Genomic DNA, 25,396 nt, shown 5'->3' on the forward strand with positions numbered 1-25,396 from the left:
ATGCCTGGCACATAGGTATTTGTATAAAGCAGCAAGTCAATTCAGAACCTAGGAATTAAAATACCTATAACTGGAGAAGGGAAGGAAGGACAGTCACATCCCTGAGAAGGTATAGTTTGAGAGAGTGCAGGGAGTTGGGTGGGATGAATATCTGTCTGGAGGAAATGGACGGGGGAAGAGCCTTAGTCTCGGAGGAAGGATATTCCCTCCCTTCTGATGTGTTTAAGATTTTTCCCCCTTTCTTTTTTCGTTTTATTTTCCTTTTGAGCAAATAACATTAGCAATAATAATAGTAATAATATTTCCCATTCCGGCCTCAGTTTCCACCTCTTTGGACTCAATCATCTCTGAGGTTCCTTCCATCGCAAAGTCCCTGGACCGCAAACCCCAAAGGGTGCCCTGGACAACCCAGGGAGAGCTCGGGCGCCCGGGGGAAGGATGCTCCAAGCCTGGCGAGGGATGCAGAAAGCACAGGTGAGAGGCGCCGCGCTCTGCCGCACACCGGCTAGAGAGCGTCCTGCCGCTGGGAGCGCTCCCGGCTCCCGCAGGGCCGGGTAGAAGGCTGCCGGGGCTGCGGGTGTCCCCGCCCCGTCCCGTCCCGCCCTGCAGCTGCCGGAAGTGACTCTTTCCCCAGCGATTCTGCGGCTGGGCTGGGGCTGCTCCGAATGCAGGGCTGCGAAGAGAAGGAGAGCTAAGCACGCGGAGGGAGGCGCCGCGGAGCCGGCCCGGGGTAGGGACGGGAGGCAGGCGGCGCTAGGACGTGGTCTTTGCATCTGTGGGAGCCCCTAAAGGCAAAGGGCAGCCTACGCCGGGGCGCGGAGTGTCAGCCTCCTCTCCACTGCCTTGGCTCCCCGTTGCCCCCAGGACCGCATTCCTCACTCCCTCCTGGTGGGCTTTCCAGCCCCCTCCCCGCACCTCTTCTTCCAGCCGTGAGGAGGAGGGTGCGGGGCGGGAATTCGATTCCTTTGAGCCACGTGGGGAAGGAGGGACTGGCCGCCTGGCTGCAGGCCTCTAGGTGCTGTGGCTGAGACACCCAGTGGATCAGGCCGTCCACGTTTTCGTGGCTGCTCACCATCTTGTGTTCGGTCGTTTTTCAATAGTGTCCAACTCTTCTAGACCCCATTTGGGGTTTTCCTTGGCAGAGATACTGAAGTGGTTTGCCATGTCCCTCTCCAGCTCATTTTACAGATGAGGAAACTGAGTCAAATGGACTTACCCAGGGTCACTCTGCTAGTAAGTGTCTGAGGCTGGATTTGAATTCATGAAGATGAGTCTTCCTGATTCCAAGTCCAGGCTATCTACTGCCCTATTCACCGCTGCACCTAGTGGTTCCACTGTCCTGGGAGGTAGGTGCTATTTTTAATCCCATTTTACAGGTGGGGAAACAGTCTGAGAGGTTAAGCAATGTGCCCAGGGTCACACAGCAAGGTAGGATTCAAATCCAGATCTTCCTGATGGGATGGTAAATGAGTGATTGGAAAAACATTTATTAAACACTTGCAATGTGCATAGCATCGTGTTAAATGCAGTACAAATAGAAAGGAAAGAGGAGGCCCTGCCCTCCAGGGGCTGGAATTCTAAAGTGGGGGAGACCATGCCTATGGAAGGTTTCAGCCACCAGATTCTGTTATTCATTCTGTCACTCATTCTGTTATTCAGCCCCAGCGTTAGGGAAACCTGCTGGGGTGGGGGTAGGGGACTTCCTTTTCACTGAGCCTTGGCAGGCTGGGAGGGAGCCCCTCCAGGGTTACCTCATGCCTCTGTCCTGGCTGCCTTTCCAGGGTCCCCCTATTTGTTCCTTGCCTTTAGCCTCCCTCCCTCCCTCCTTCAGACAGGCAAATGCTTTAATAAAATGTTTTTTACAAAGCATGTATTGGTTGTATATGTGCCAAAGGAGAGACTAAACATATTGATATAATTCCGGAAACATTGAAATATGTTATATTTAATATGATATATACTTCATAGTAATTTTTTACTTCAATTGTTTTGAATTGATTCAAAATTTTCATTTTTTGCCATACATATAATACATATATATATATACATGTATGACAATTAAAAAAACCCAAAACAAAATGCTTTTTTTTGATACTTTTTGTTCTGTACAAAACAGGAAAAAAAAAGATTCCTCAAACCACGTGAGCAAAACAACTCAGAGGAATAATTGCAGTTTCACACATTTGTAATTCAACCTCTTGTCCAAAAAAGAGACTGGTGGACATTTTACGAGTTCCTTTCAAGCTGTGACTATCAAAATCAGATAGAAATGTATCCCTGCAGTCCATTTTGTGACTTAGAAAACCACAAATTAACATTATCTATGTTTTATTATGTTTTTAAATTTATTTTGTTAAACATTTCCCAATTACATTTTAATCTGGTCCTGGTTGTACTTAGGAGGGACTGAAGCAAGTTTGACACCTTTGCTTTAAAGTGCAGAGCACTTCATATAGATCCTTTACCATAGCTCTCTGAGGTAGGGATCATAGATGGTACTCTTATCCTCACTTTACAGAAGAGGAAACTGAGGCTCAGAGAGGGAAAGTGATTTGCCCAGGATGGCGCAGCTCGTTAAGTGTCAGAGCAGGATTGGAACCCAAGTCCAGTATTCTTTCCTCCATGACCTCCCCTACTTGATCTTGTTGTACCCTCTAGCCACCATCCAATCTTTCTCTATTTCACTTCAAAACTTAATTCAACAATGGAGTCTACTCAACGCCCTCTTACCTTATAGTCCTACTTCCTTGTCACTAGAGTCTCATACCTACCCTGTGAGTTTGGTAGGGTACTAAAGCTCAGAGAGGTTATACTACTTAGCCCAGATCACACAGCTAGTTATTGGTAGAGGCTGGATTGGAATCCAGATTTTTTTTTAAATTTTTTATTTTTAGGTAATTGGGGTTAAGTGACTTGCCCAGGGTCACACAGCTAGTAAGTGTCAAGTATTTGGTCTGAGGCCGGATTTGAACTCAGGTCCTCCTGACTTCAGGGCCGGTGCTCTATCCATTGTGCCACCTAGCTGCTCCTGGAATCCAGATCTTTTGATCCCAAGTTCTAGTTCTCTTTTTTTGTACTTCATGAACTCTGCTTAAAATCTTCAGTGACTCCTCATTGCCTACTGACAGGAGTTGAGAATCCTTCCATTGGCATTCAAGGCGCTTTGTGATCTGGCTTCAGCTTAACTTTTCCAGGCATCTTCTGCTTTTCCCTAATAAAAACCCTGTATTCTACCTAGACTATTCAGTGTAATATCCCCTGATACCTCATTTATGTTCTTTCCTCTTAGTCTTTGCTCATGGTGGTTTCTACTCCCAAAATGCCCTCCCTTCTCTCCATCTAATGCCCACTCATCCATCACCCCGTCCAGGAAACTACTGTCATAGTCTAAACCTTCCCTAGCCATTCCTTTGGACCTATAATTGAAATTAAATGCAGCCTGTACTTTAGTGTTAGTGTGGCAGGGGATAGAGTCCCTTAGAATTAGGGAGCCCTGCTTCTCAGCCTTACTGTGTGACCCTGGAAAACTCACTGCACTTTTTTGTGTCTCAGAAAATAACTCTTTAGGACTTCTCTAGTAAGTGAGTCAGAGATTGTTGGTGACCTATGCTGGAAGAGGGAGTTCTCACAATATGGGGACCAGGAGTTCCCCATATTGAGGAAATCACATATCCATCACATATAATGTTTTCGTGTCTTATCTTCCTAAATAGATTATAATCTTCTGAAAGTCAATAACCTTATTTTCTATCTCTTAGTATCTCTTATGTCATGTGACCCAGTGCTTTGGGCTTTGCAAATACTTAGTAATAATAACTCACATTTACTTAATGCTTTAAGGTTTGAAAAACACTTTCCTCCTAACAGTGCTGTGAGGCAGCTGGTGTAAGAATTCTTATGCCCATTTTACAGAGTCTCTGTAAGGTTAAAGAGACTCTGAAAGGTTACCATCAAAGGAGGATAGTGTAGGAGGGGAGGGAGACAGGATGGTATAGTGGATGGAGCACTGGATTCGAATCCAGACACTAGCTGTGTGACCCTGGACAAGTTGCCTAACTTCTCAGTCTTAGTTTTCTCATCTGTAAAATGGGTTTAAAAATGGCACCTACTCCACAGGGTTGTTGTGAGGCTCAGATGAGGCATAAAAAGCACTTTATAAACCTTAAAGCAGTATATAAATGTTAGCTATTATTGTTAAAAATTATTGTTGTTATTACCTGAGTTGCTAGTAGTCACATAGCTAGTACAGGTGGCTAAGGTGGGACTCCAACCTAGGTCTACTGACTCATTCAGTATTCTTTCCACTGTGCCATTTTGTCTCTCATACAGGGGTGAAATAAATGTTTGCTCATGGACAAGTGTGAGGATTTGTGGGGGGGGCTGCTTATGGAAATATGTCCAGAGAGGAACTTTGAACTGGATTTGGGGTCTAGTAATTCCTTCTAATTTTCTTATAGTATAATATTTTAATCGAGTCTCATATCCATTTTGAATTTATTATGGCATATGATATAAGATGTTGGTCTAAGCTTCATGTCTGCCAGACCGCTTTCTAGTTTTCTCACATAGAGAGCCCTTTCCAAAGTAACTTACATCTTTGTATTTATTGAATATCAGATATTGAGCTCCATTATTTCTGATTCTCCTTGTCTAATTTGGCCCATTGATCTACTTTTGGGGGCCTAGTAATTTATCACCACTTTTGTTATCATACAAAATGAAGGCCATTGTCTTTCTTTTGTTGGAAATATTAAGAGAGGAATTGTTTGTTTCTGTCTCAGAGCTCCATTGGCTAGATGTGTTCCTGACCAGCCAGAGGCCTGTGGAGGGAAAGCCATGGTCAACCGAAGAGCCTTCCTTTTCAGGATGGCTCTTTTCTCCAGAGTGAGACCGCTTCCTTGGGGGGCCAGCCAGTCGAAAGGTTGGCCCTGGGCATTTCTGGGCACAGCATGCAAGGGAAACGTCACAGATGTGGGGACTGAGGGGGAGCAAAGAGAGAGAAAAAGCTTGAAGGAAGAATCAAGCCAAAATCTTGGTTTTTGGCGGGAAAGGTAAGGCTGCGCCAGTCTTCATCCTTCCTTCCCTTTGAAGGGACCTGAATCTGTGTACCCTGCTATGTTTCTTTATCCCTGAAAAGTAATGGGGCCATTGCAGGAATCTGTGGAGACATCTGAAGCAAGCATCCTCAGACTGCTTACTTAAGCAAGTCAGAAGAATTTTACAGGAGTGCTTTGGGACCATGGAATACCTTCTTGGGTATAAGGAGGCTCTTGGCAACGGGTAGATTTTGAATCAAGGGATCTGCCTGCTAGAAGGGGCCAAGACAGACATGATGAAATCCAGAGAGAGACTAGATAGATTAGAAGTGAGTAGTGTGCTGGGCCCCGTGGTAGTCATTGCATTCCCCACTTAAAGTGATCTTCTGTTGGTGAAAATTTGCATGTAAATCGAATTATGTTTTCAGTGTATTAGATCACTTTTTTTCTTGGTGTAGTGGACAGGGTGCTAGCCTTGGACTTGGGTTCCAATCCTGCCACTGCCGCTTATCGTCTGTGCGACTGTAGACAAGACATCTCAATGCACCTTGATTTCCTCATCTGTAAAATGGGAACAATAACTCTAATACCTTACCCCATAGAGTTGTCATGAGGCTTAAATGAGATTTTATAAATAAGGTGATTTGCAGACTTCCAAGAGCTTTGTAAACGTCAGTTATTAAGAAGGCGTTTATTATTAAGACACATTCTGTCCTTTTTCTCATTTCCTCTCTTTTATCATCGATTCTTATAATTATTTGTGTGTCTGTGTGTGTATGTAATGTGTATATATAACTCATGTGTGTTATATCTGTATACACATACATATTGTATACACATACATATACAAAGTAATGCATTAATATTGTGCATTGCATAATAAAATAATATTCTAGTATTACATGTAACAATATATTACAGTATAAATCATATAGCATAATTATATGTTATAGTACATATTATATTCTAATGTGTATATAAGTATATAATTCTAAAGAATAAACTTACATATACGTACATAAATACACATACACAATGTGCAATGTATATATTTATCTGATAATATAAATTATAGATAATTAATATATAATAAATAAAGATATATAAATAATAAAAGTGTGAGTGTGAGTGTGTGTGTGTGTGTGTGTGTCCATTACTGTCACTTCCCATTTGGGGTTTATTCTTTAAAGGAACCCTATAGTAAATCCTTTTGGAATGTGCTTTGTCACCTCCAGTTTGTCTGTGTGCTGAGCCTTTTGTTTTTTCTCTTGACATTGTGTTTGTCCACCTATTCTGCTGTGCTTAAGTATATCTTTTGAGAAAGGTCACCTCACCCAGTCAGGACTCCACAGTTCCCCATCTTCTTGGGAGCGTGAGACAAGTCAACCGTAGAGGACCATAGCGGTAGCGGAAACTTTAGTTTCGCACCCAGAGACTGTCTTGCATGTGGGAAGCATTTGAGAAACCTTTGATGGATGATTGGGTGAATGAAGCTCGAGCTGATTTTTTTCTCTCAGGTTAGCAGATCAGATGTTACCCTTGTGGAGACTGAACTATGAGGAGCAACTGAAGGTAGGAGGCTTGTTGTTGCCTTGAGAGGGAATGTGCTAGAATTTTCTGGGTGGTAGGGAAGCAGCGTAAGAGGCTTTAAAAAGGAGAGCTGTCCCTGGGCTCAGAGAAGGCTGAGACCCTTAACCATGGGTAATGCCCTTGCTGCCTATTAAGAGCAACCTTTGGTCTCCAGGGCCATTGTACTTGGCTCCTTCTAATCTTTTCCTTTCTCTTTGATTATATTCAGTTACTCGCATGTCAGGTCAAGTCAGCAAACATTTAGTAAGCACTTACTATGTGCCAGGCACTGTTCTAAGCACTGGAAATACAAATACAAGCAGAAAGAAAGTCCTGCCCTCAAGGAGCTTACATTTTAACGAGGGAAGAAAGCGTAAAAAAGGAAGCTAAGGAGACCAGGGGAGAGAAGAAAAAGCATGAGGGGGCAAGGCAGAGAAAGTGAGGAGAGGAATGAAGACATGACTGGCCTGTGTGTTTTCCTTAAAGTGGAGGTTCTAGGAGGAACCAGCCAATCAGAAGAAGTTTTCCTATGCCTAGAACCTCCCTGCTAGGTCCCCTTGCCTCAAGCCTCCTCATCCTCAGGGAGATGTGCTTATAGAGGAGGTAAAAATGACACTAAAGCATACAAAAATGAGAAAAACAGTCAAATTAGACCACGTGTCCAGAAAAAAGATCAGTGCTTGAGGTGGTATAACTGTGAGGTCTTTGAAGGATTGATGCATAGGGTATCCTAAGGAGGGAAAGATATACAAAGTCATGACAAAACAAATAACGAAACCTCAGGTCTTATTAGTATAAAAAAAGTGACTGCAGATTTAATATCAACCCAAATTGCCCTACATCTCTATTTTCTTGCCTGTATGTAATTGTTTTAATAATCATCTGATTATTATGATCTGATATGAAAACATATCAAGCCCCATCTTTGATGAGGGTGTTAATAGGGCACAAGTGATTTTCCACAGCAGACTGCATCTTGACACATTGTATTGAAAGATGTAGAAAGATCCCACTGTACTTTTTGTTACATATGTTATTTCATTTGATTCTCATAGCAAGCCTGTTTCCCTGAAATAGTCACTTCAACTCTGACTACCTCAATTTTCTTCTCTGTAAAAATGAGGATAGTAACCGTACCTACAGCCTAAGGTTGTTGTGAGGATTAAGTGAGACAATAATTCTAAAGTGCCTGACACATAGTAAGTGCTATACAAATGTTAGCTGTTATTCAGTGTTTTGATTTTACCCATTTTTGCCCAGTATCCCACAGCTGGTAAGTGTCTAAGGCTGAATTTGAACTCAGGGCTGCCAGGCTTCAAGTCCAGCATTCTATCCACTGTGCCACATAGCTCCCTAAAAGTGGAGGGGAGGAATATGATAGAAACAGAATTAGGGTTGTGGAAGGCCTCGAATTAGAATTTTAATTTTATTTGGCAGGCAGTAGGGGTCCATTGAAAACATTTTGAGCTGAGGATTAAGGAGTATGACCAGATAAACCCTTATTTACTTTTCCCCACCACAGGTGAAATTTGAAAGTCTGAAGAAAAATCTGGAGACTCTAGAAAGTCGCCTCCGCAAGATTGGCGCTGGTGACCCAGGGCCCACTGCAGCAACATCTGAGAGGCTGTGTTCTTGTCTCCATCCTTTTATGCCTTCTGTAAGTTCCTGCCTCCTTGTTGTGTATCTAAGGGAGACTGCCTCCCTGGAGGCCCGAAAGCTCTTAGGCCCAGTGAAGCCTCCCTGGCTGGAGTCCAAGGTTTTCTGTTGTGTTTGGGACCTATCCACCATGGGCCCTTTCTGACAGTGTGCCCTCCTGAGCTGCTGTGCACGTCATCTGAAGGAAGACCACTCCTTTCTTTTAATACCTTTCAACCTTGGCTTTCTTTGACTTGTTTTTCCCTCTCTCTCCTTTCTACCCCGACAGCCTGTCATCGATGGTTACAGAAATAAATCTTCCTTCTGTATAAACCGAGGCCCAGATGGCAACCCAAAGACTGTCGGGTACTACCTGAAGTCTTGGGGAGGTGAGTCTAAAGCTGTGACAGGGAGAAATAATGAACCAAGGACCCTGGGGTAGGGGGAGGGCCCCAGGACGATAGAGCATGCACCATGACAGTGCCAGGCCTTTGGGGAGTGACCAGGAGAGAACAGAGGTAGGGGCAGGGAGCTTTCTTGGCTCTGCTCAGTCTTTCTCATAATTGAGTTTTCCTTTTCCATTCCGTCTTCCATCCCTGGAATGGCCTCCTCATTCCAAAATGACATTCCTCATTTTGAAACCCTCTTAGAAACCAGTAGCATCCCTATTGCCTTTTGTTAATGTTATTCTAAAGTGTTCCAGCCCAATCCAACCAAACCCAACCAGCATTTATTCAGTACCACATGGTCTGTGCCAGGGCCCCGAGCTGGGAATACAGAGACCAATTGAAATACAGTTCCTGTCTTCAAGGAGCTTACATTCCACTGGAGGAATACAACATGTGTATATAAACGTGTGTGTATATGCGCATATGCCGTATGTGTGTGTATATGTACGTATGTATATGTATCATTATGTATTATTGTATTATATACATATACACATACATACATATATGTGTGTATATAATATGATAATTTGAGAAAGGAATGAGCACTAATTGCTAAAAGGAACAGAAGAGACTTTCTGTAGGAGTTGGTACGTGGGCTGAGCCTTGAAGGAAGTTAAGGATTCTAAGATATCTGGGTGAAAAGGGAGTGTATTCCAGGCATGGAGGATGACCCACACAAAAGCACGGAGGTGGGAGATAGAATGTTGAGCTCAAGGAACAGCAGGTAAATAGTGGGAGGGATGCGTAATGGTGAGAGAAGTCTTCCTGTTTCTCTGAGGTACTTTCCCATCATGCTCAGCCTGTTTCCATTCCCAAACTAAGGGGATTTGCCAAAAGTGAGTTGATCTGTATAGTATCTGTGGCCCTGACATCAGAAGTTATTAGGTCAGGGGTTGTGGTGCTTTTGTTTCACCTTTGTCAAAAGTACTAACTGAGAAGTAGAATAAACAACTGCTATTTACTGTAAAGTCTGGGGAAAAGTGTATACTGTGCTGTTTTGGCAAGTCTAAGACAGGTTGAACAAGTATCATGGAAAATAGCTTTGAAGGATGCTAGAAAGCTACGTGGCTCAGTGGATAGAGCACTGGACCTGGAGTCAGGAAGACCTGAGTTATCCTCAGACACTTACTGGCTGTGTGACCCTGGGCAAGTCACTAAACCTCATTTGCCTCTGTTTCCTCGTCTCTAAAGTGGGGATAATTATAGTACCAGTCTCCCAAGGCTGTTTTGAGATTCAAATGAGATGATTCTTGCAAACTTGAAAGTGCCAAATACACGCTAGCTGTTATTATTAATGCAGGGATTCATTGTGGCCTCAGGGAGCTAATGATAAAGCATGTCTCATTCCTCTCCGCATAGAAGTGGTGGACTTGAGGTGCAGACTGGCGCAGATATCTTCAGACATGGCTAAGATGTTGATTTGTCTTGCTTGACTACTTGCTACAAGGGAGGAATTATTATATGTGTATGGAAGGGAGGGCGGTCATTGGAAAGTGGTGTTGAGATATCTATCTATAAAGAGTGTCAGTGAAACATTTACAAGGGGAAAAAAGCCAAGTATCACTGAACCACTGAATCTCAGAGTTGGAGGGGGCCCCAGTGGCCATCCAGGGCAGCCCGTTTGTGAAAAGAGTCCCTTGTACCATGGGCCCTTCTCAGTCCTCATCTAACCTTGCTTTGAAGACCTCCGGGGAGGGGTATCTGCTGCTACCTGAGGCAGCCTTTCCACTTTGGGATGGCTTTAACTACTTGGAAGTTTTTCCTTAGATCAAGCCAAAATGTGCCTCTTTGAAACTTCCATTCTTGGCCCCTAGTTTTATCCTCCGGGGCCCAGAGGAACAAGTTTACCCTCTTCCATGTCAGAAGCCCTTCTACTGCTTGAAAACATCTGTCACATCTAACCCTGAGCCTTCTCTTCTCCATGCTTTACAACCTCATTTCCTTTAACTCACCTTCCTGTGGCCCCAACTCCCAGCCCTTCATTGTCCTGGTTACCCTCCTGGATGCACTGCAGCTTATCATCTTAAAATCTGGTCCCTGTAACTGAACACGGTTGTACGGATGTGGTCTGACTAGGGCAGAGGACAACATTAGTAGATGATCTTTTTAAGAAAAGCCAATTTAATGGCCCAGGATTCAGTGCCATGGGGTTTCCTCTGTCAGGTAGGACTTCCCCGGGTTATGCATTTCTGTGTCTGTTGAAAGAGGGAATTGGAGTTGTGGGGTGTTGTTTCCAGAAAATCTTGGAAGAAAATGGTAGAACTAAATCCTTGTCTTACCTTAGGGTCGAATATTTTCTGCGTCCAGCCTAGCCATCTGAAAGATATCCCTGAAAAGCACAACCAGGTAGCGCAGGTAAGAAGGGGTCAAGGACTCTTTGGGGATGACACCAAGCACTGCTGTGTGTAGTAGCTAGGTAGTGGCCAAGAAGGCGAGGGTGTTAGCCTCCAGTGACCCCCCAGGGGTTGGGGTTTGCTTTGTTGGTGCACCATTCAACTCAGCAGCTCTGAGCTAGAAGGGGTGGCCCAGTAGGAATGGGGCTGTATTTTTATCTGTATCAGAGGCATTTGGAAGGGACTGAGAATAGAACAGGGAGATAAATGCAGAGGAGAGATGTATTCGTATCATATCTCTTGTCAGAGGCATTTGGAGGGCAGAATTGAGAGGAGTCCTAAAGAGGTGTTGGGGTGGGGAGGTAATAGGAGATATGCCCATATTTAGTCCATCTCATGCATCATTTCAGCGTAGCTCCCCTTATCACCTCATCGGGTCTTCAGCCCATTTCCCATCTCTCTCCTACCTTTCTTCAATGCCTCAGATACCTGAGAAGTAAATTAACTCTCATTTGTATAGCATGTTAAGGTTTGCAAAGCACTTTACTCAAAGTAATCTTGTGAAGTAGATGATGCAGATGTTATTTGCCACATTTATATGTGGGGAAACTGAGGCCCACTTAGGTTAAATGACTTCTCTGTGTTACTCAGCTAGCAGATGGCAGAGCTGGTATTCTAGACTTTTGACTTCAAAGCCCGTGTCCTTTCTACCCTACCATATGGGTGGTCTACATGGATTTTATTCATTTATTCACTAATATTTTTTGATAGTCTTTTTTTTACATTGTTGTTGCTTCTCTCTAACTTCTCTCATTTACCCATGTGTCCTCCCCCTACCTCCCAATCTCCCATGGCCCATGAATGCTCCCTTGTAATAAATTATAAAACAAAATAAATCAAAACATTGGCCATGTTTGATAATGTACTTTTCACTTCACACCGTAGTCTAGCACCCCCCTCTATTAAGAGATGGGACACGGAATGTCGAGTTTAGAAAAGAAAAAAAGAGATAAAGGCAAAGAATGTGTCTGCAACCCTGTAATTTTAGTCACCATTACTGGTTTTCTATACAAGTTAGAATTTTGGATGTCAAATTCAACAAGCATTTATAAAGCCTTATTGAGATCCTTGAAGTGGGATCCTGTTTGTATGCACCATAAGGAAGGAAAGAATTAGATTATCTAATAGGTTAGTAGATAGGGCAGCTAGATGGATCAGTGGATAGAGTACTGGGCCTGGAGTCAAGAAGACTTATCTTTGTGAGCTGGCCTCAGACATAGTAGCTATGTGACCCTGGCTTCAAATACTTACTAGCTCTGTGACCCTGAGCAAGTCACTTTACCTCAGTTCCTCATCTGCAAAATGAGCTGAGTTTGCCTCAGTTCCTTATCTGTAAAATGAATTGGAGAAGGAAATGGCAAACCACTCCAATATCCTTGCCAAGAAAACCCCAAATAGGGTCACAAAGAGTTGGACACAACTGAAAAATGGCTGTACAGCAGCAGCAGATATCCAGTTATAGGAGTTAATAGGGTAAAGGGGAAATCATTCTTTTGGTTGTAAATAGTGGAATAGAAACACAGTCTTGGGGTATCTTATCAGGAATGGTTGCCTGAAGAAGATGAATGGGCCAAGATGGAAAGTTTTTTATTTCTTATGGGAGAAGAGTTGGAAGCGTTAGAAATTCATCCGCACGGGGAACTCCTAGGATGGAAACTCCTTCCACCAGAGCAGATCAATGACTTATCTCAGAGTCTCTAAGAGCTGTCTGGGGGCCCTAAGAGGTTAAGTGTCTTGCTTATGGTCACACAGCTAGTATCTATCAGAGGTATGACTTGAAGCCTGGTCTTCCTGACTCCAAGGCCAGCCTTCTATCTACTATTCCACCTTGCCTTGTGACATTAAATGTTACTACAGCTGGATCTTGATTAGTGAGAATATTGAATCTGTTGAAGTGGTTGCATGTTTTCAAATTTGCACCATTTGTAGTTATGTAATTACGAAATTATGTGAAATATGGTTATTGGTTCCAGCCCAATGAAAATGTACAGAGGGTATTCATTATTCGCATCAATCAAAACCTAGCTATATAAATAAGATAACGTCACTACTTCTGCAAAAGGAAAAACTTTTGGTTATGTGTGAAAAGCAAGAGAGTTGAGGTCCTCTCATAAAAAGTCATGGAAGGTGGGTACCATATGCTTTGTACATTTTCTACAAAGCCTAGCATTGTAGGTGCTTAATGATCAGAGGTAGAAATGACAGATTATTCCTGTAGTGGAAAGAGTAGTGGGTTTACAGTTAAGGAGGTGGGGGGGGTGGGACAGGGTAGCTTCCAGTCCCAACTCTGTTCTGTACTACCTGTGTGAATTTAGGTAAATCTTATCTAGTCTCTAGTACTCAGTTTCTCTATTTGTTAAAAAAAAAAAGAAAGAAAGAAAAAGATGTTGGACCAGATGCCCTCCAAGGTCCCAGTTCTATATCCTGTCAACCCTCTTTTTCTTTTTTCTCAGTGCTTTGAGGCATTTCTGCGGCAGTCCACCTGGGGTCCCTACACTGATTCTCGCAAAATGGGACCCTGGCATGAACTCATAGTGCGCACCAGCTTCCTTGGGCACACGATGGCCATTATCATCTTCAATCCCCAGGAATTAAGTCAGGTGAGACTCTTGGTACTTAGCCTATGGTAGCATGGGACAGCTGCTGTGAGAACAGTAGAGCAAACATTGACTGGTGACAGTGACAGAAACTTGATGCAGGGTTAGAGTGTGAGAGGAGACTTATGGTATGCCTGAGAAGGCTATTTAACTATGCTGGTGTTTTTGCACTGGGTTATTGGACCGTCTCCCCATGACCCTTTTGGTGGGGTCATGAGAACCATTTTACCCATGCATATCAGAGATATACTGGAGGCCAAATGCAGTTCTAGAGAGATGTTCTCAGCTTAAATCTGCAGATTAGGGGAGCTGAGTATGGAGTAGGGATCCTAGGCCTCTCTTATTTTACTCTGCTTCTGGAGAGCTTGACATTACTACAAAAGCCTATGAGTAGACTAGGTATTACTAACTTGAAGAAATTATCAGGGAAATAGAGTATGCTGTCTCTTGGCAAAACTATGAAACCTTCTAAACTTACAGTACTTGTTCCTAGAATATTCTAATTACAACCTAGTCAATGTGGCATGCTAACTATACCTTCATCAATGTCGTAACTTTGCACCTCTTTTTAGGACCTCGTGGTCCTAACTTCCCTATTTGTTTTTCAATTTTAAGGCAGACAGACATTAAGTGACTTGCCCAGGGTCATGCAACTAGTAAATGTCTGAAGCTGGATTTGAACTCGGGTCTTCCCAACTCTAGGTCTGGTGTACTAATCCTCTTAACCACCTAGCATACCTGTGCAAGTCAGTTAACCTCTGTCTTTCTCAATTTCCTCAACTGTAAAATTGGGATAATAATAGTACCTATCTCACAGGGTTGTTGTGGGGATCAAGTGAGATAATATTTATTAGTAAAGAGCTTAGCACAGTGCTTTGCTCAAAGTAGGCTCTATGTAGATGCTAGCCATAATTATCATCATCGTCCTTGATTATTATTATTATTATTATTATTATTATTACTACCTAGTTACATTCAAGTAGGGTTTTAGTGAGCAAATGAACTCTTTGGGACCTCCAGCTCATTCTCTTGTAACAGAATCTTGTTAAAATGATTTTGTAGCTGGTAAGCATAATTTCAGCCTTCAGGGACTGGAGGCAAAATGGAACTGGTGTGGACAGACGAATTAGGGAACAAAGAATGCGCTGGCCTCAGGAGGGAAAGGAGGGAGTCGTGTGGGGTCTCTTGGCAGGTTTTGCTTTGGTGGCTGGTATTGGAAATGGAGCAGAATAAAAGATGTCAATGGGTAATTTCTACTTCATGATGGGATGGGAAGGCCAACTCAGCCACCTGCCTCTCCTAGAATGCTTGCTCTTTAAGTTCTCTGAGGGAACATGGGCAAACACTTGTTTTTAGGTTTATTATAACCAGCTTGGCCAAGTATTACTCTAGGGTCCATCCTGGAGAGGTTGGCAATGACTTCTTTCTACAGAGGTAATTTTGGGAAGGGCCCCTAGCTCGGTAAAGAAGTACCCTATTGTACAGGGCTACCCATGTTGATATCCCAAGACAGGGTCTCTTTGTAATCAGTCTTTACTTAGCTCTTTGTTTTGTGTTCTGGGCAGGAGGAGCTCTGTGTTCAGAAGGAAGAAATAAAGGAGTTTTTCTCCACGGGGCCTGGAGCTGTGTGTGACTTGACCTCACTTTATATGAAAGAAAGGTAAACATAAGGGGTGGCAAATGGCTGCCCAAAGAGCATCTGGGAAGCTGATGGCCTGAGGCTTCTTGGGTTTCTGGCTCCTCAAAGTGAGGCTGTCAGGAGCTGAGGGCCAGGGGCAAGCGGGGCTCCCTGTCTTTGGACTGAAGCATAGTGCAGACTTGGAGAGGGATTTAGCCTGCTCCTGGGAGCCCTCTGGAGGGTCCTCGTCTGGAGCTCATGTGGCCCTGGGAAGGCTCCATTTCCCAGCAGAGCTTCTGTGAAGCCCAGATGGAGGTGATTGGCAGTGAGTGCTGCTGTCTTCATGGCGCTCTTTTCTCTTGTCTTCGGTTACCAGGACCCCTCGCCACCAACAGCTAACCCCCTTCCAGCTTCTCGCTGGAGATCCTTACCTCTTTGAAGATATCCTAGGCTTGAAGGTTCGAATCTCTCCAGGAGCCTTTTTTCAGCTTAATACATCTGCAGCAGAAGTTCTCTACCGGACAGTGGGAGAACTGGGTAGAGTGGACCACAATACTGTCATCTTTGATTTTAGCCATGGAACTGGTAGGTGGCACTCCTGTTTGGGAATCCACGTCCTGGCCAACCCCCAGGCACCACTCACCTCCCATGAAAGGCCCTTCCTTGTTGTTGAAGAATATTGGATTGAATCCCATTGGACTGGGACGTTGAAACCCCTGCTTGGTTTCCCTCATTTCTCCAGGTGCCACTGGCCTCTCTCTGGCTCGGCAGACATCCCAGATCTTCAGTATGGGACTGGTAGGGCAGGCGCTGGAGGACGCTAAATGGACTGCAGCCTTCAATGGTTTGAACCTTACCCTTTGGGTAGAGATTATTGGGAGGTGGGGGTACTTCCTTGGCTGCGGAGTGGGGAGGGATAAAGGGAAATATGTAGTATTCTGATAGAGAGAGGATTTTGGAGAAATCAAGGTTGTCCCCTGGTGGGATTGTGAAAGGGGCTTTCTCCAACTTAATTCTTCCTACCTAGCAGTGTAAGGGGAAAAAGATGGAAGCAAGGGGCTACTCTGCTGAGTAGAAGGAAGGCTAGTGAAATATTCAGTGACATAGATCTGTACTTCCCCTTTTGACATTAGAGTCTTAGTCAAAAGTGTTTTGCTATAATGGAAAGTCCGGGATTAAGAGGCTATATACCTTTGGGTAGGTGTCATACCAGCATCGCAGAATTTTTGAATTGGAAGGAACTTGGCGGTCATCTAGTCTAGCCTGACCAGAAATTCCCTTGAATTACATCCTTGAGAAATTCTCCCTCTTCCTCTACTGGAAGACCTTCTATGATGGAAAGCCACTGCTTTCCAGAGCAGATCATTCCCTTTTGGGACATTTGTAATTATTAGGAAATGTTTCCTTACGGAGCCAAAATACGCCTCTCTGCAACTTTTGCTTATGTTGCTTCTTGTTCTGTTTTCTGGGACTAAATAGAATCAGCCTAATCTCATTTCCACATAATAGCCTTTCAACCTTGGTCTGTTTTCTTGCATTTTGGGGGGTGGGGGTGGGGTTGGGTAATTGGAGTTAAGTGACTTGCCCAGGGTCACACAGCTAGTAAGTGTTATGTGTCTGAGGCTGGATTTGAACTCAGGTCTTCCTGAACCCAGGGCCGGTGCTTTGGGCTGCGCCACTTAGCTGCCCCCTTGGTCTGTTTTCTCATATGAAAGATGGCAACATAGGGGCTCTTGGTTGGATCAAGTGAGATGATGTACATGAGAGTGCTCTGAACTATATAAAGCAGTGTGATCAATTTAGTGATCCGCCGTGATTCTAAAGAGCCAATGATGAAACACGGTGCTCATCTCCGGATAGGGAGGTGATGGGCTCAGGGTGCAGAATGAAACTGCCATTAATGTGGGGATTTTGTTTTGCTTGACTCTGCACATTTGTCAAAAAAGGGTTTTGATTGTCTTTTTCAGTGGCAGTCAAGGGGAGAGATTGGAGGGAGAAGGAGGTTAGGAATACGATTCCCCTTTCCTTCCCCTTCCCCCCCAAAAAAAGAAAGAGAGCAGAAGGAAGGCATCACAGACAAGCAGGATAGCTTTGAAAGTTACATCCTGAATTTATTTAAAAATGAAAAGCAAGTTTTCCCATAAAAGAGATTAAATTCACAGTTTTGTGTGTATAATCCTCTTCTGTCCTACAGTGTAATGGAAATGCTCATTTTAGTTGGTGTTTGTCAAGTTCAGAATAAAAAAAAAAAAAAGATGAAAACTTTTTTTTAAAAGTATAAAGCAAGGGGGCAGCTAAGTGGTGCACTGGGTAGAGCACCAGCGCTGAAGTCAGGAGGACCTGAGTTCAAATCCAGTCTCAGACCAAACACTTGACACTTAACTAGCTGTGTGACCCTGGGCAAGTCACTTAACCCCAATTGCCTTAAAAAAAAAAAGTATAAAGCAAGCACCCTATAAATGCAGGGAATTACTATCTTAGCTATATTCAGAGGTATGCTGGGGCTCAGGGAACAAATTGGGAAAGTCCTGGCTTCTGCACATGCAGAGGAAAGATGAAAATCCTTCTGAGGGCTTCTCTTCTCTGTAGGCATCACCAACTGGGAATCTCACCCTGGCAGTGTGAAGGAGATTATCCCGCAGTTGTTAGGGTCCCAGGAGGATGGCCGATCACTCACGGCTCTGGTGGACCCATCCCAGTGTGGACTGAGTAAGGACAGATTGATTCTATGCTGAAGAATATTTTCCCCTTCCCCCGTTTCTACTTACTTTATTTAAAAATAAACAAACAACTTTTTATTGATGCCTTTTGTTTTTATACAATAGTCATTCATTACCCCACCTCTGACTGAACCCTCAGATACGGCAAAGGAAAAAAATTAAGCCAAAACATCCCATGCAGAAACTATGTCTGACAATACAGTTACTCTAGTCCACTTGCCTCCCACCTCTCTAACACTGGGGAGGAGGTCCATTTTGATATCTCTTCTCTGGAACCTCCATATTTTTTTCCCATTACTCAGAATTTAGCTTTCTTTTAGGGATCTTTGCCTTTGTAGTCATTGTGCATATTCACTTGGTGCTCTTATTTCACCTTGCTTCTTGACCTGCTTTGTATTTTTCCATCCTCCCGCCATGGAAACACCAAGAGTCTTCCAATGGCGCTCCCTATAGGCAAACTGGAGTTCAGCATTCTCTGTATCCCAGAAGCCCTTGACCTTTCAGTAACTATCTCCCACAAAGAAACAAGAGTCTGTCTGTGAGGACCCTTCAGTTTCCATTTCATCCTATTAATTTCAAGCTATTTCTGCCTTCAGGTAACAGAGTGGTTCAGGATGTCCGAAACTGCAAAGCCATCCAGACGTTGGTTTTTGTCTCCTGCAGGCCCTATGGTAAATCCATTGAGAACATCATTGAGTAAGTAGGACCAGAGCTTTGAGTATTGTTTGTTTCTTACAACCTCTTGCAGAAATAATAGGAAGCGACAAGGCAAAGGGTAGAAAGAAAGTGGTTGGGGAGCACTTATTAGACTCACTTACTAAGTAGGTGACTGTATCCCCCAGTCTTTTGAATTTACCGAGGCAAAGGATTATAAGAACTAGGTGCTTCGCGAGAAGTTTATGATCTAGCTGTGTGGGAAAACTGTTTTAAAACTATATAAGAGAGAGGCCTCCATATATATCATTGGACTTGGAGTCAGGAAGACCCGAGTTCAAATTTTGACTCAAACCCTGAATCATCCAAAGTAACTCCAAAGTCATTTAACTTCTCCATACCCCAGTTTCCTTATCTATAAAGTGAGGGAGTTGACCTCACGGGCCTATTTAATCCCTTTGAATTCTGAAATTGGTGATCCCATGATTCTAAGTACTCATCTGATATGACAGGATGTCTAGGTGATCCTGGGCTCCCCAAGGCTAGGCAAGCCGAGCAAAGATACTGTCAGGTTTGTTCTAAGCTAGAAGGCCTCTGAGGTGTGTTCTAGTGACAGACTGTGTCTTCTGTCTGAGGACCAGCCTAGCTAAGTACAGAGATACTCATCACCAGCAGGTTGACCACTAGGTGATGAATTCTTTGGCCACGGCAACCTTTGTTACAAAAAAAATCTAAGATGTCTTTTGTCTTTTAGTCCATGAAGCCCCCCTCTATTCCTCCAACAAAAGTAGCCCAAAAGGCTAGGAATCACATACTTTTTAGGCCATCTGTAAACTTGGTACTATAAATGTGGGGGGTCTTATCCAACAACTGACATACTACTAGAAGAACTGATGTTCTTGCAGTAAATGGAAACTAAAAATACAAGGAAGTTGAAGGTAAATAGAAAGATGGTTCCCAGGACCTCCTTGGAGAGGCACCAAAAGAAGCTGATAGAGATCGTTTCATCATTTTATGGAATACTTGTTTATCTTATCTTATTTGAGTGATACACACTCAAATAGAAACATATCCCGTGATGCCCATGATGAGCATACAGAGAAAAAAAAAAACTACCAGAAAGAGAATTTCACATTATGTACTGACATCTGTTCCCATGGATTAAATGGTAGAGAAATTCTATGAAGAACTTGATGAGATGTTGCACTAAGACAATATATACATTGATATATTCATTGCAAAAGTGGGAAATGGACAGTGGAAAATATGTTGGAAAAATATATTTCAGGATTAAAGAACAAAAGAGGCCCAAAGCTTGTAAGGTACTCAGAAGTTTCAGTCCTATATTTTGTAATTACTTTCCTTGAGAAAAACATTGTAAGGTGTGTACTGAACATCACAATGAATGAAACTGATTCTATCCTTATAGAACAACTAATTACTAACAAGGGAGTCATTTCTGAATCAGTTGTCTTTGTGTAGTTGAAACATCACCTTGTTAGAATAAAGGCCAAATCAACATGAAATTAGAAGAAAAAGTGCTTTTCTTCAAAAATGAAATAAAAGTATTGTTAACAATTAAAGTAATGCCAGTTTGACCTATTCAAACAAGCTATTGATCCTAAAAACAAATGGGAAATGGATAAATGAAAAGACATCAACACAGGATATCTTCCATTTCCTCTGAAAGTTTAATTCATATAAAGTAGTTGCCACAACAAGGAGGCCAGAAGGGTTCAGAAGCAGATATTTGATTTCCTTGCCGAGCAGAGAATTATTGCACCCAAAGTCCTCCAACAAAACATCTCCCATCTCTAGATCATACAAGCCTCTTTGTCAGATTTCCATTTCAGAGATAACTTGGGTCAGCAATCCTTTGGTTATTAGTATCAAGGGAGGCATAAAATGAGAAAGTATATGGTCACCAAAAGGGTTCCGCCTGTTGTAAAGGATGTCTTGCATAGAGTCCAAATGAAACAAGCTTTGCTTGTGGGTGGTGAGGTCCTCCAGGTGGTCCTGTTGGTTGATGACTATGCTGGAACTTGATGCAGAATCTACTGGATGAAATCCACCATCTCTTTTTAAAGACATCATCCCAATAATCCACAGCAGCAATCTAAGTAGGCTAAGATTACTATTGTCCAGACTTTATCATAAAGTTGGATGAGTATTGGCAAATAGTGATCTTGGACAAAGAGTTGGGCACAGAATTGATCCAGGAGGAAGAGAGAGAGCTGGATTTTATTTGAGAACTTTGTGTAATACTTGATCACTTAAAGACCCCCTTAGGTCCAACTAACTTCTAAGACTTGCATAATTATAAATAGTTTCCATTACAAGCAAGGGTGCTTAACCTAGGGTCCATGAACTTGTTTTTAAAATATTTTGGTTACTGTGTTTCAGTATAATTGGTCATCCTGTGTTTTTTATTGTACACATTTAAGAACATGGTTCTGACAAGAGACCATTGTACATAGAAATTTTCAGAATAGTTGCTAATATACAGAGGGATGTGCTTCTTCACCAGGATTTCTCAGTACCAGTGAAGTTACAGCTTAGGTAAAAGAAAAATTCTTCTGATTTTGCTATTTGACTACAAATTATGGGCCACCACAGTCCCTAGAAAATTCAAAATGGCAGGAAACACAAAGGGCACTTGGTGATAGGTGTAAATAAGCTGCAACACATTTCCAGTAATGACGTGTGGACAAGAAGTGGTGTAAATGATCTCATCCATGAGATGTGGGATTAGGAAAGGAGGTGGGTTAGTCATGTAGTGTGGGAGAAGGATGGACAGACACTCTGAGTGCTAGGTTATTACCTAGAATGTTAAAAGTCCTAGAGCAGTGGTGTCACACTCAAATAGAAACATATCCCTGCTGACTGCATATTGACTTTGAAAACTATGAATTAGCATTATCTGTGTCTTATTTTTATTTATTTTGTTAAACATTTCCAAATTATATTTCATCTGGTTTGAGCAATGAGCTTGACACTTCTGTCCTGTAGGATAGTCTATAGCAGATTACCTAGACCTTTTGTGGAGATTTCAGGGGAAGATATGGATAAGAATTGCTCAGGATGAGAAGCTATGGGAAGGTGCTCACAAAATCACAGATCCATTTTTTTAATTGTTATTTTTTTGAAAAAATCCACACACATGCCAACAAACTCAGGTCCAAATAGGTACAATCTCCCCAAACAGTTAAGAGATTGTGACTAACTGCATGCAACCTTATCCTTTAGTAGTTGACCGTTGGTTCAAAGAAAGGAAAAGCATGTGCTTTAATTTCCATAAATGAATGCCAATACTGTCCAGTGCTTTTTATCTCAGTTTTTGCCATTATATAACTCGATCCCAATTAGTGCAAATAATAAATCCCCTGAGATTGACTCATGTATTTGAATTTGTACTATTCGGAAGTCATAATTATGTAAAATGTGGTAATTGGTTCCAACCCAATGGAAATATGCAGTGTGAGTCTGAATAATGAGACTACTTCAAGGGACTCTTTATTCACATTTATTGGGACCTAGCTTATATTGTCTTCACTTGTATAGTTGTAGCCCTTTTATAGATTGTCCTTTCTGCATCCCTCCCTCTTCATCATTTCATTCAAATCTTCCCACATTCCTCTGAATCCTTCCTTGTAGAGAGAAGGTGGAACTAGAGGTTTATATCTACCTCCTTAGAGTCCAAAACCAATAGTGAGATTGTTGGGTATGAAAAATTTGTCATCCTTGAATAATTATAAATAGTTTCCATTACAAGCAAAGGTTCTTGTTTGTTTTTTTGCTAGGCAATGGGGTTAAGTGACTTGGCCAGGGTCACACAGCTAGTAAGTGTCAGGTCCTCCTGACACCAGGGTCAGTACTCTTATCCGCTGCATCACCTCGTTGCCCCCAAGCAAGGGTTCTTAACCTAGGGTCCATGAACTTGTTTTAAAAATATTTTGGTTACTGCATTTCAGTATAATTGGTCATCCTGTGTATTTTATCGTATGCATTTAAGAACATGGTTCTGAGTAGGGGTCCGTTGGCTCCAGCAGAGTGCTGGGGAGGTCCAGGTGAGGAGCTCCTGCCTTGGAGGAGTTCTTCCCCTGAATATTGAAGCATGTGTTTGTTAGGTGATACTTCCAACTCTTCTGTGTCTGTAGGTTGTGCCGACCCCCAGACCCTGATGGGAACCTCATGGGTGAGCCTTTTGTTCTGAGACGAGCCGTGCCGGTGGACATGTTCCCCCACTCCCTCCAGTGTGAGCTAGTGATGCTCTTCACTCGGTGATTAGCTCTCCTGGAAGACCACAGGCTGTCCATTAAGGACTGAATGTCAAGTCAGGATCCACTAGGAGAGGACATTAGCTTCTGTGCTTGGCTGTACCTTGAGAAGACAGTTGTTGGTTCCTCCTCTAGGAAGAAAGGATGTAAAAGGCTTCCTGACTAAGGCAGGCATCTCCTTTATCTTGTGTCTGGTGCACTGGCGGTGGCCTAATTATTTTTGTATCTCCCCTGTGCCTAGCACAGTGCTTTGTACATAGTAGGCCCTTAATAAATGGTTGTCAATAAATTGTGTCTTAACTGTTTGTCTGGATTTAATTAGTGATATATTATGAAGTGTTTTGAACGGAATAATATCTGTGACCATTCTTTTTTTTTTTTTAAACTTTATGTATTTATTTATATTTTTAGGCAATTGGGGTTAAGTGACTTGCCCAGGGTCACACAGCTAGTAAGTGTCAAGTGTTTGGTCTGGGGCTGGATTTGAACTCAGGTCCTCCTGCCTTTAGGGCTGGTGCTGTATACACTGCGCCACCTAGCTGCCCCTCTGTGACCATTCTTATTTGATCCTCACAACAATCCTGTGAGATGGGTACTATAGGTATTATTATGCCCATTTTACAGAGAAGGAAACTGAGGCTTAGAGAGGTAAAATGACTTGCCCATGATCACACAGCTAATAATTGTCAGAAGGAAGATTTGAACCTAGGCTTTCTTAACTCCAAGCCCAGCACTCTAACCTCTATGCCATGCTTTCTCTCAAGGGGAACCATTCGTTCAGACTTAAAGTACCCCTATTAAGATGGAAATCTCCCTAGGCAGAGGGAAAGCTTTTATTAGAGATGTTAGGAAAAGGATTGAAATACTGGATTTACCCTCTTTGGGGGTAAGGAGAAAGGGAACGACATGTGGAGAGAAGATATTTAAAAGAAAGTAAGGCCCTGAAGTCAGGTGGACCTGAGTTCAAATCCGGCCTCAGACCAAACATTTGACACTAGCTGTGTGACCCTGGGCAAGTCACTTAACCCCAGTTGCCTAAAAAAAAAAAAAGTGGGAGAACTGATATATTGGGAAAACGATCTTTTTTTTCTCTTTTAAAATTTTTTTTAAAAAATTATCTATTTTTTGTTTTCAACATTCATTTCCGTAAGATTTTGAGTTTTAAATTTTCTCCCCCTCCCTCTCCTCTCCCCCTACCCAAGACAGCATGCAATCGGATGTAGGCTCTACTTATATATTCATATTAAGCATGTTTTCCCATTAGTCATGATATAAAGAACAATTAGAACTAATGGGAGGAACCACGAGAATGAAGCAATAAATCAAAACAAGAAAGGAAAAGGAGAGCAAATAGTATGCTTCCGTCTGCATTCAGACTCCATAGTTCTTTCTCTGGAGGTGGATAGCATTTTCCGTCATGAGACCTTTGGAGATGTCTTAGATTCTTGCATTGCTGAGAAGAGCTAAGTCTAGCAAAGTCAGTTATAACACAATGTGACTATTACTGTGTACGATGTTTTCCTGGCTCTGCTCAGGGAAAACAATCTTCAGACCAGGCTAATACCACTTTCTAGATTATGACCCTGGACAAGTCACTTAAATTCTGAATCTCAGTTTCTTCATCTGCAAAATGACGATGGCACAGTGGAGAGAGAAACTCTTGTTGATTGATTGTAACTGGACATTAGTAAGGTTACTTTTGGCAGTATCTGTTTGCAGGAAAGAACTGGAAAGGGGAAAGATTAGAAGCAGGGAGATCAGTTAAGAAACTAGTTTCATAGACCTGATAAGGTGATGAGGTTCAGAAAATAAGATGTGCAAAATTGGGGAAAGAACCAATGAGAAGATTACTGAAGTAGAATTAACAGGATTTGGAAACAGGAGTAAGAAAAGAGAATCAAAATGAAGATATCAAGGTGAGGGCTCTAAAAGGGAATATGAGGCTCAGTCCCTGGCCCCTCCAGGTTTGGGAGACAGGATGAATTTAGTTTTGGACATGCTGAATTTGGGGTGCTAATGGGTGGAGGAACTCCAATAGATAAATTGAAAATACGGAATCGGAAATTGGAGTAGAGAACTTAGAGGTTTGGGGATTGTCTGGATAGACATGGTCATCAAAGCCATGGGAGTGAACCACATTGCCAAATGAGCAAGTGAACAAGAAAGCTTTGACGGGGGGTGTCCCCAGGAGCATCAGGCTTGACGTCAGGAAGACCTGAGTTCAAATTTGACCTTAGACACTTACTAGCTGTGTCACCCTGGACAAACCTGTTTGCCTGAGTTTCCTCATTTATAAAGTAAGCTGGAGAAAGAAATAGCAAACCACTTCAGTATCTTTGCCAAGAATACCCCAAATGGGGTCACTAAGATTCGGACACAACTGAAACGACTGAACGACAAAATACCTACTATGTGCAAAGCACTGTGAATACAAAGAAAGGCAAA

The 25,396-nt window shown here is 42.7% G+C and overlaps 1 protein-coding gene across 2 annotated transcripts; it reads left to right on the forward strand.

Annotated features, from left to right (window-relative positions):
* The first annotated feature begins 642 nt into the window (after positions 1–642).
* On the forward strand, positions 643–23,256 carry LOC114041448 (tRNA (uracil(54)-C(5))-methyltransferase homolog). 2 transcript variants are annotated; one of them, XM_027859909.1, is made up of 13 exons: positions 643–730; positions 4,782–5,051; positions 6,554–6,608; positions 8,128–8,262; positions 8,530–8,629; positions 10,977–11,047; positions 13,539–13,685; positions 15,248–15,342; positions 15,677–15,885; positions 16,043–16,144; positions 17,890–18,009; positions 18,617–18,716; positions 22,832–23,256. In XM_027859909.1, the coding sequence occupies exons 2-13, from the start codon at positions 4,837–4,839 to the stop codon at positions 22,956–22,958; spliced, it is 1,476 nt and encodes a 491-aa protein (XP_027715710.1). In that variant the 5' UTR covers positions 643–730; positions 4,782–4,836; the 3' UTR covers positions 22,959–23,256. The 2 variants fall into 2 exon arrangements, with proteins under 2 accessions (XP_027715710.1, XP_027715709.1); XM_027859908.1 differs by lacking the exon at positions 643–730 and adding an exon at positions 1,218–1,346.
* Positions 23,257–25,396: the final 2,140 nt, after the last annotated feature.

Source organism: Vombatus ursinus, unplaced genomic scaffold (genome assembly GCF_900497805.2).
Source record: "Vombatus ursinus unplaced genomic scaffold, bare-nosed wombat genome assembly UNPS02014173.1, whole genome shotgun sequence".
Taxonomy (NCBI): Eukaryota; Metazoa; Chordata; class Mammalia; order Diprotodontia; family Vombatidae; genus Vombatus; species Vombatus ursinus.

What these genes read in the sequence shown, in the direction of transcription:
- LOC114041448 (XM_027859909.1), top strand. Translation starts at nt 4,837, where the DNA reads ATGGTCAACCGAAGAGCCTTCCTTTTCAGGATGGCTCTTTTCTCCAGA. An exon ending in TCACTTTATATGAAAGAAAG is followed by an intron (nt 15,343 to 15,676) that starts GTAAACATAAGG and finishes TTCGGTTACCAG; the next exon opens with GACCCCTCGCCACCAACAGC. An exon ending in ATGGACTGCAGCCTTCAATG is followed by an intron (nt 16,145 to 17,889) that starts GTTTGAACCTTA and finishes TCTTCTCTGTAG; the next exon opens with GCATCACCAACTGGGAATCT.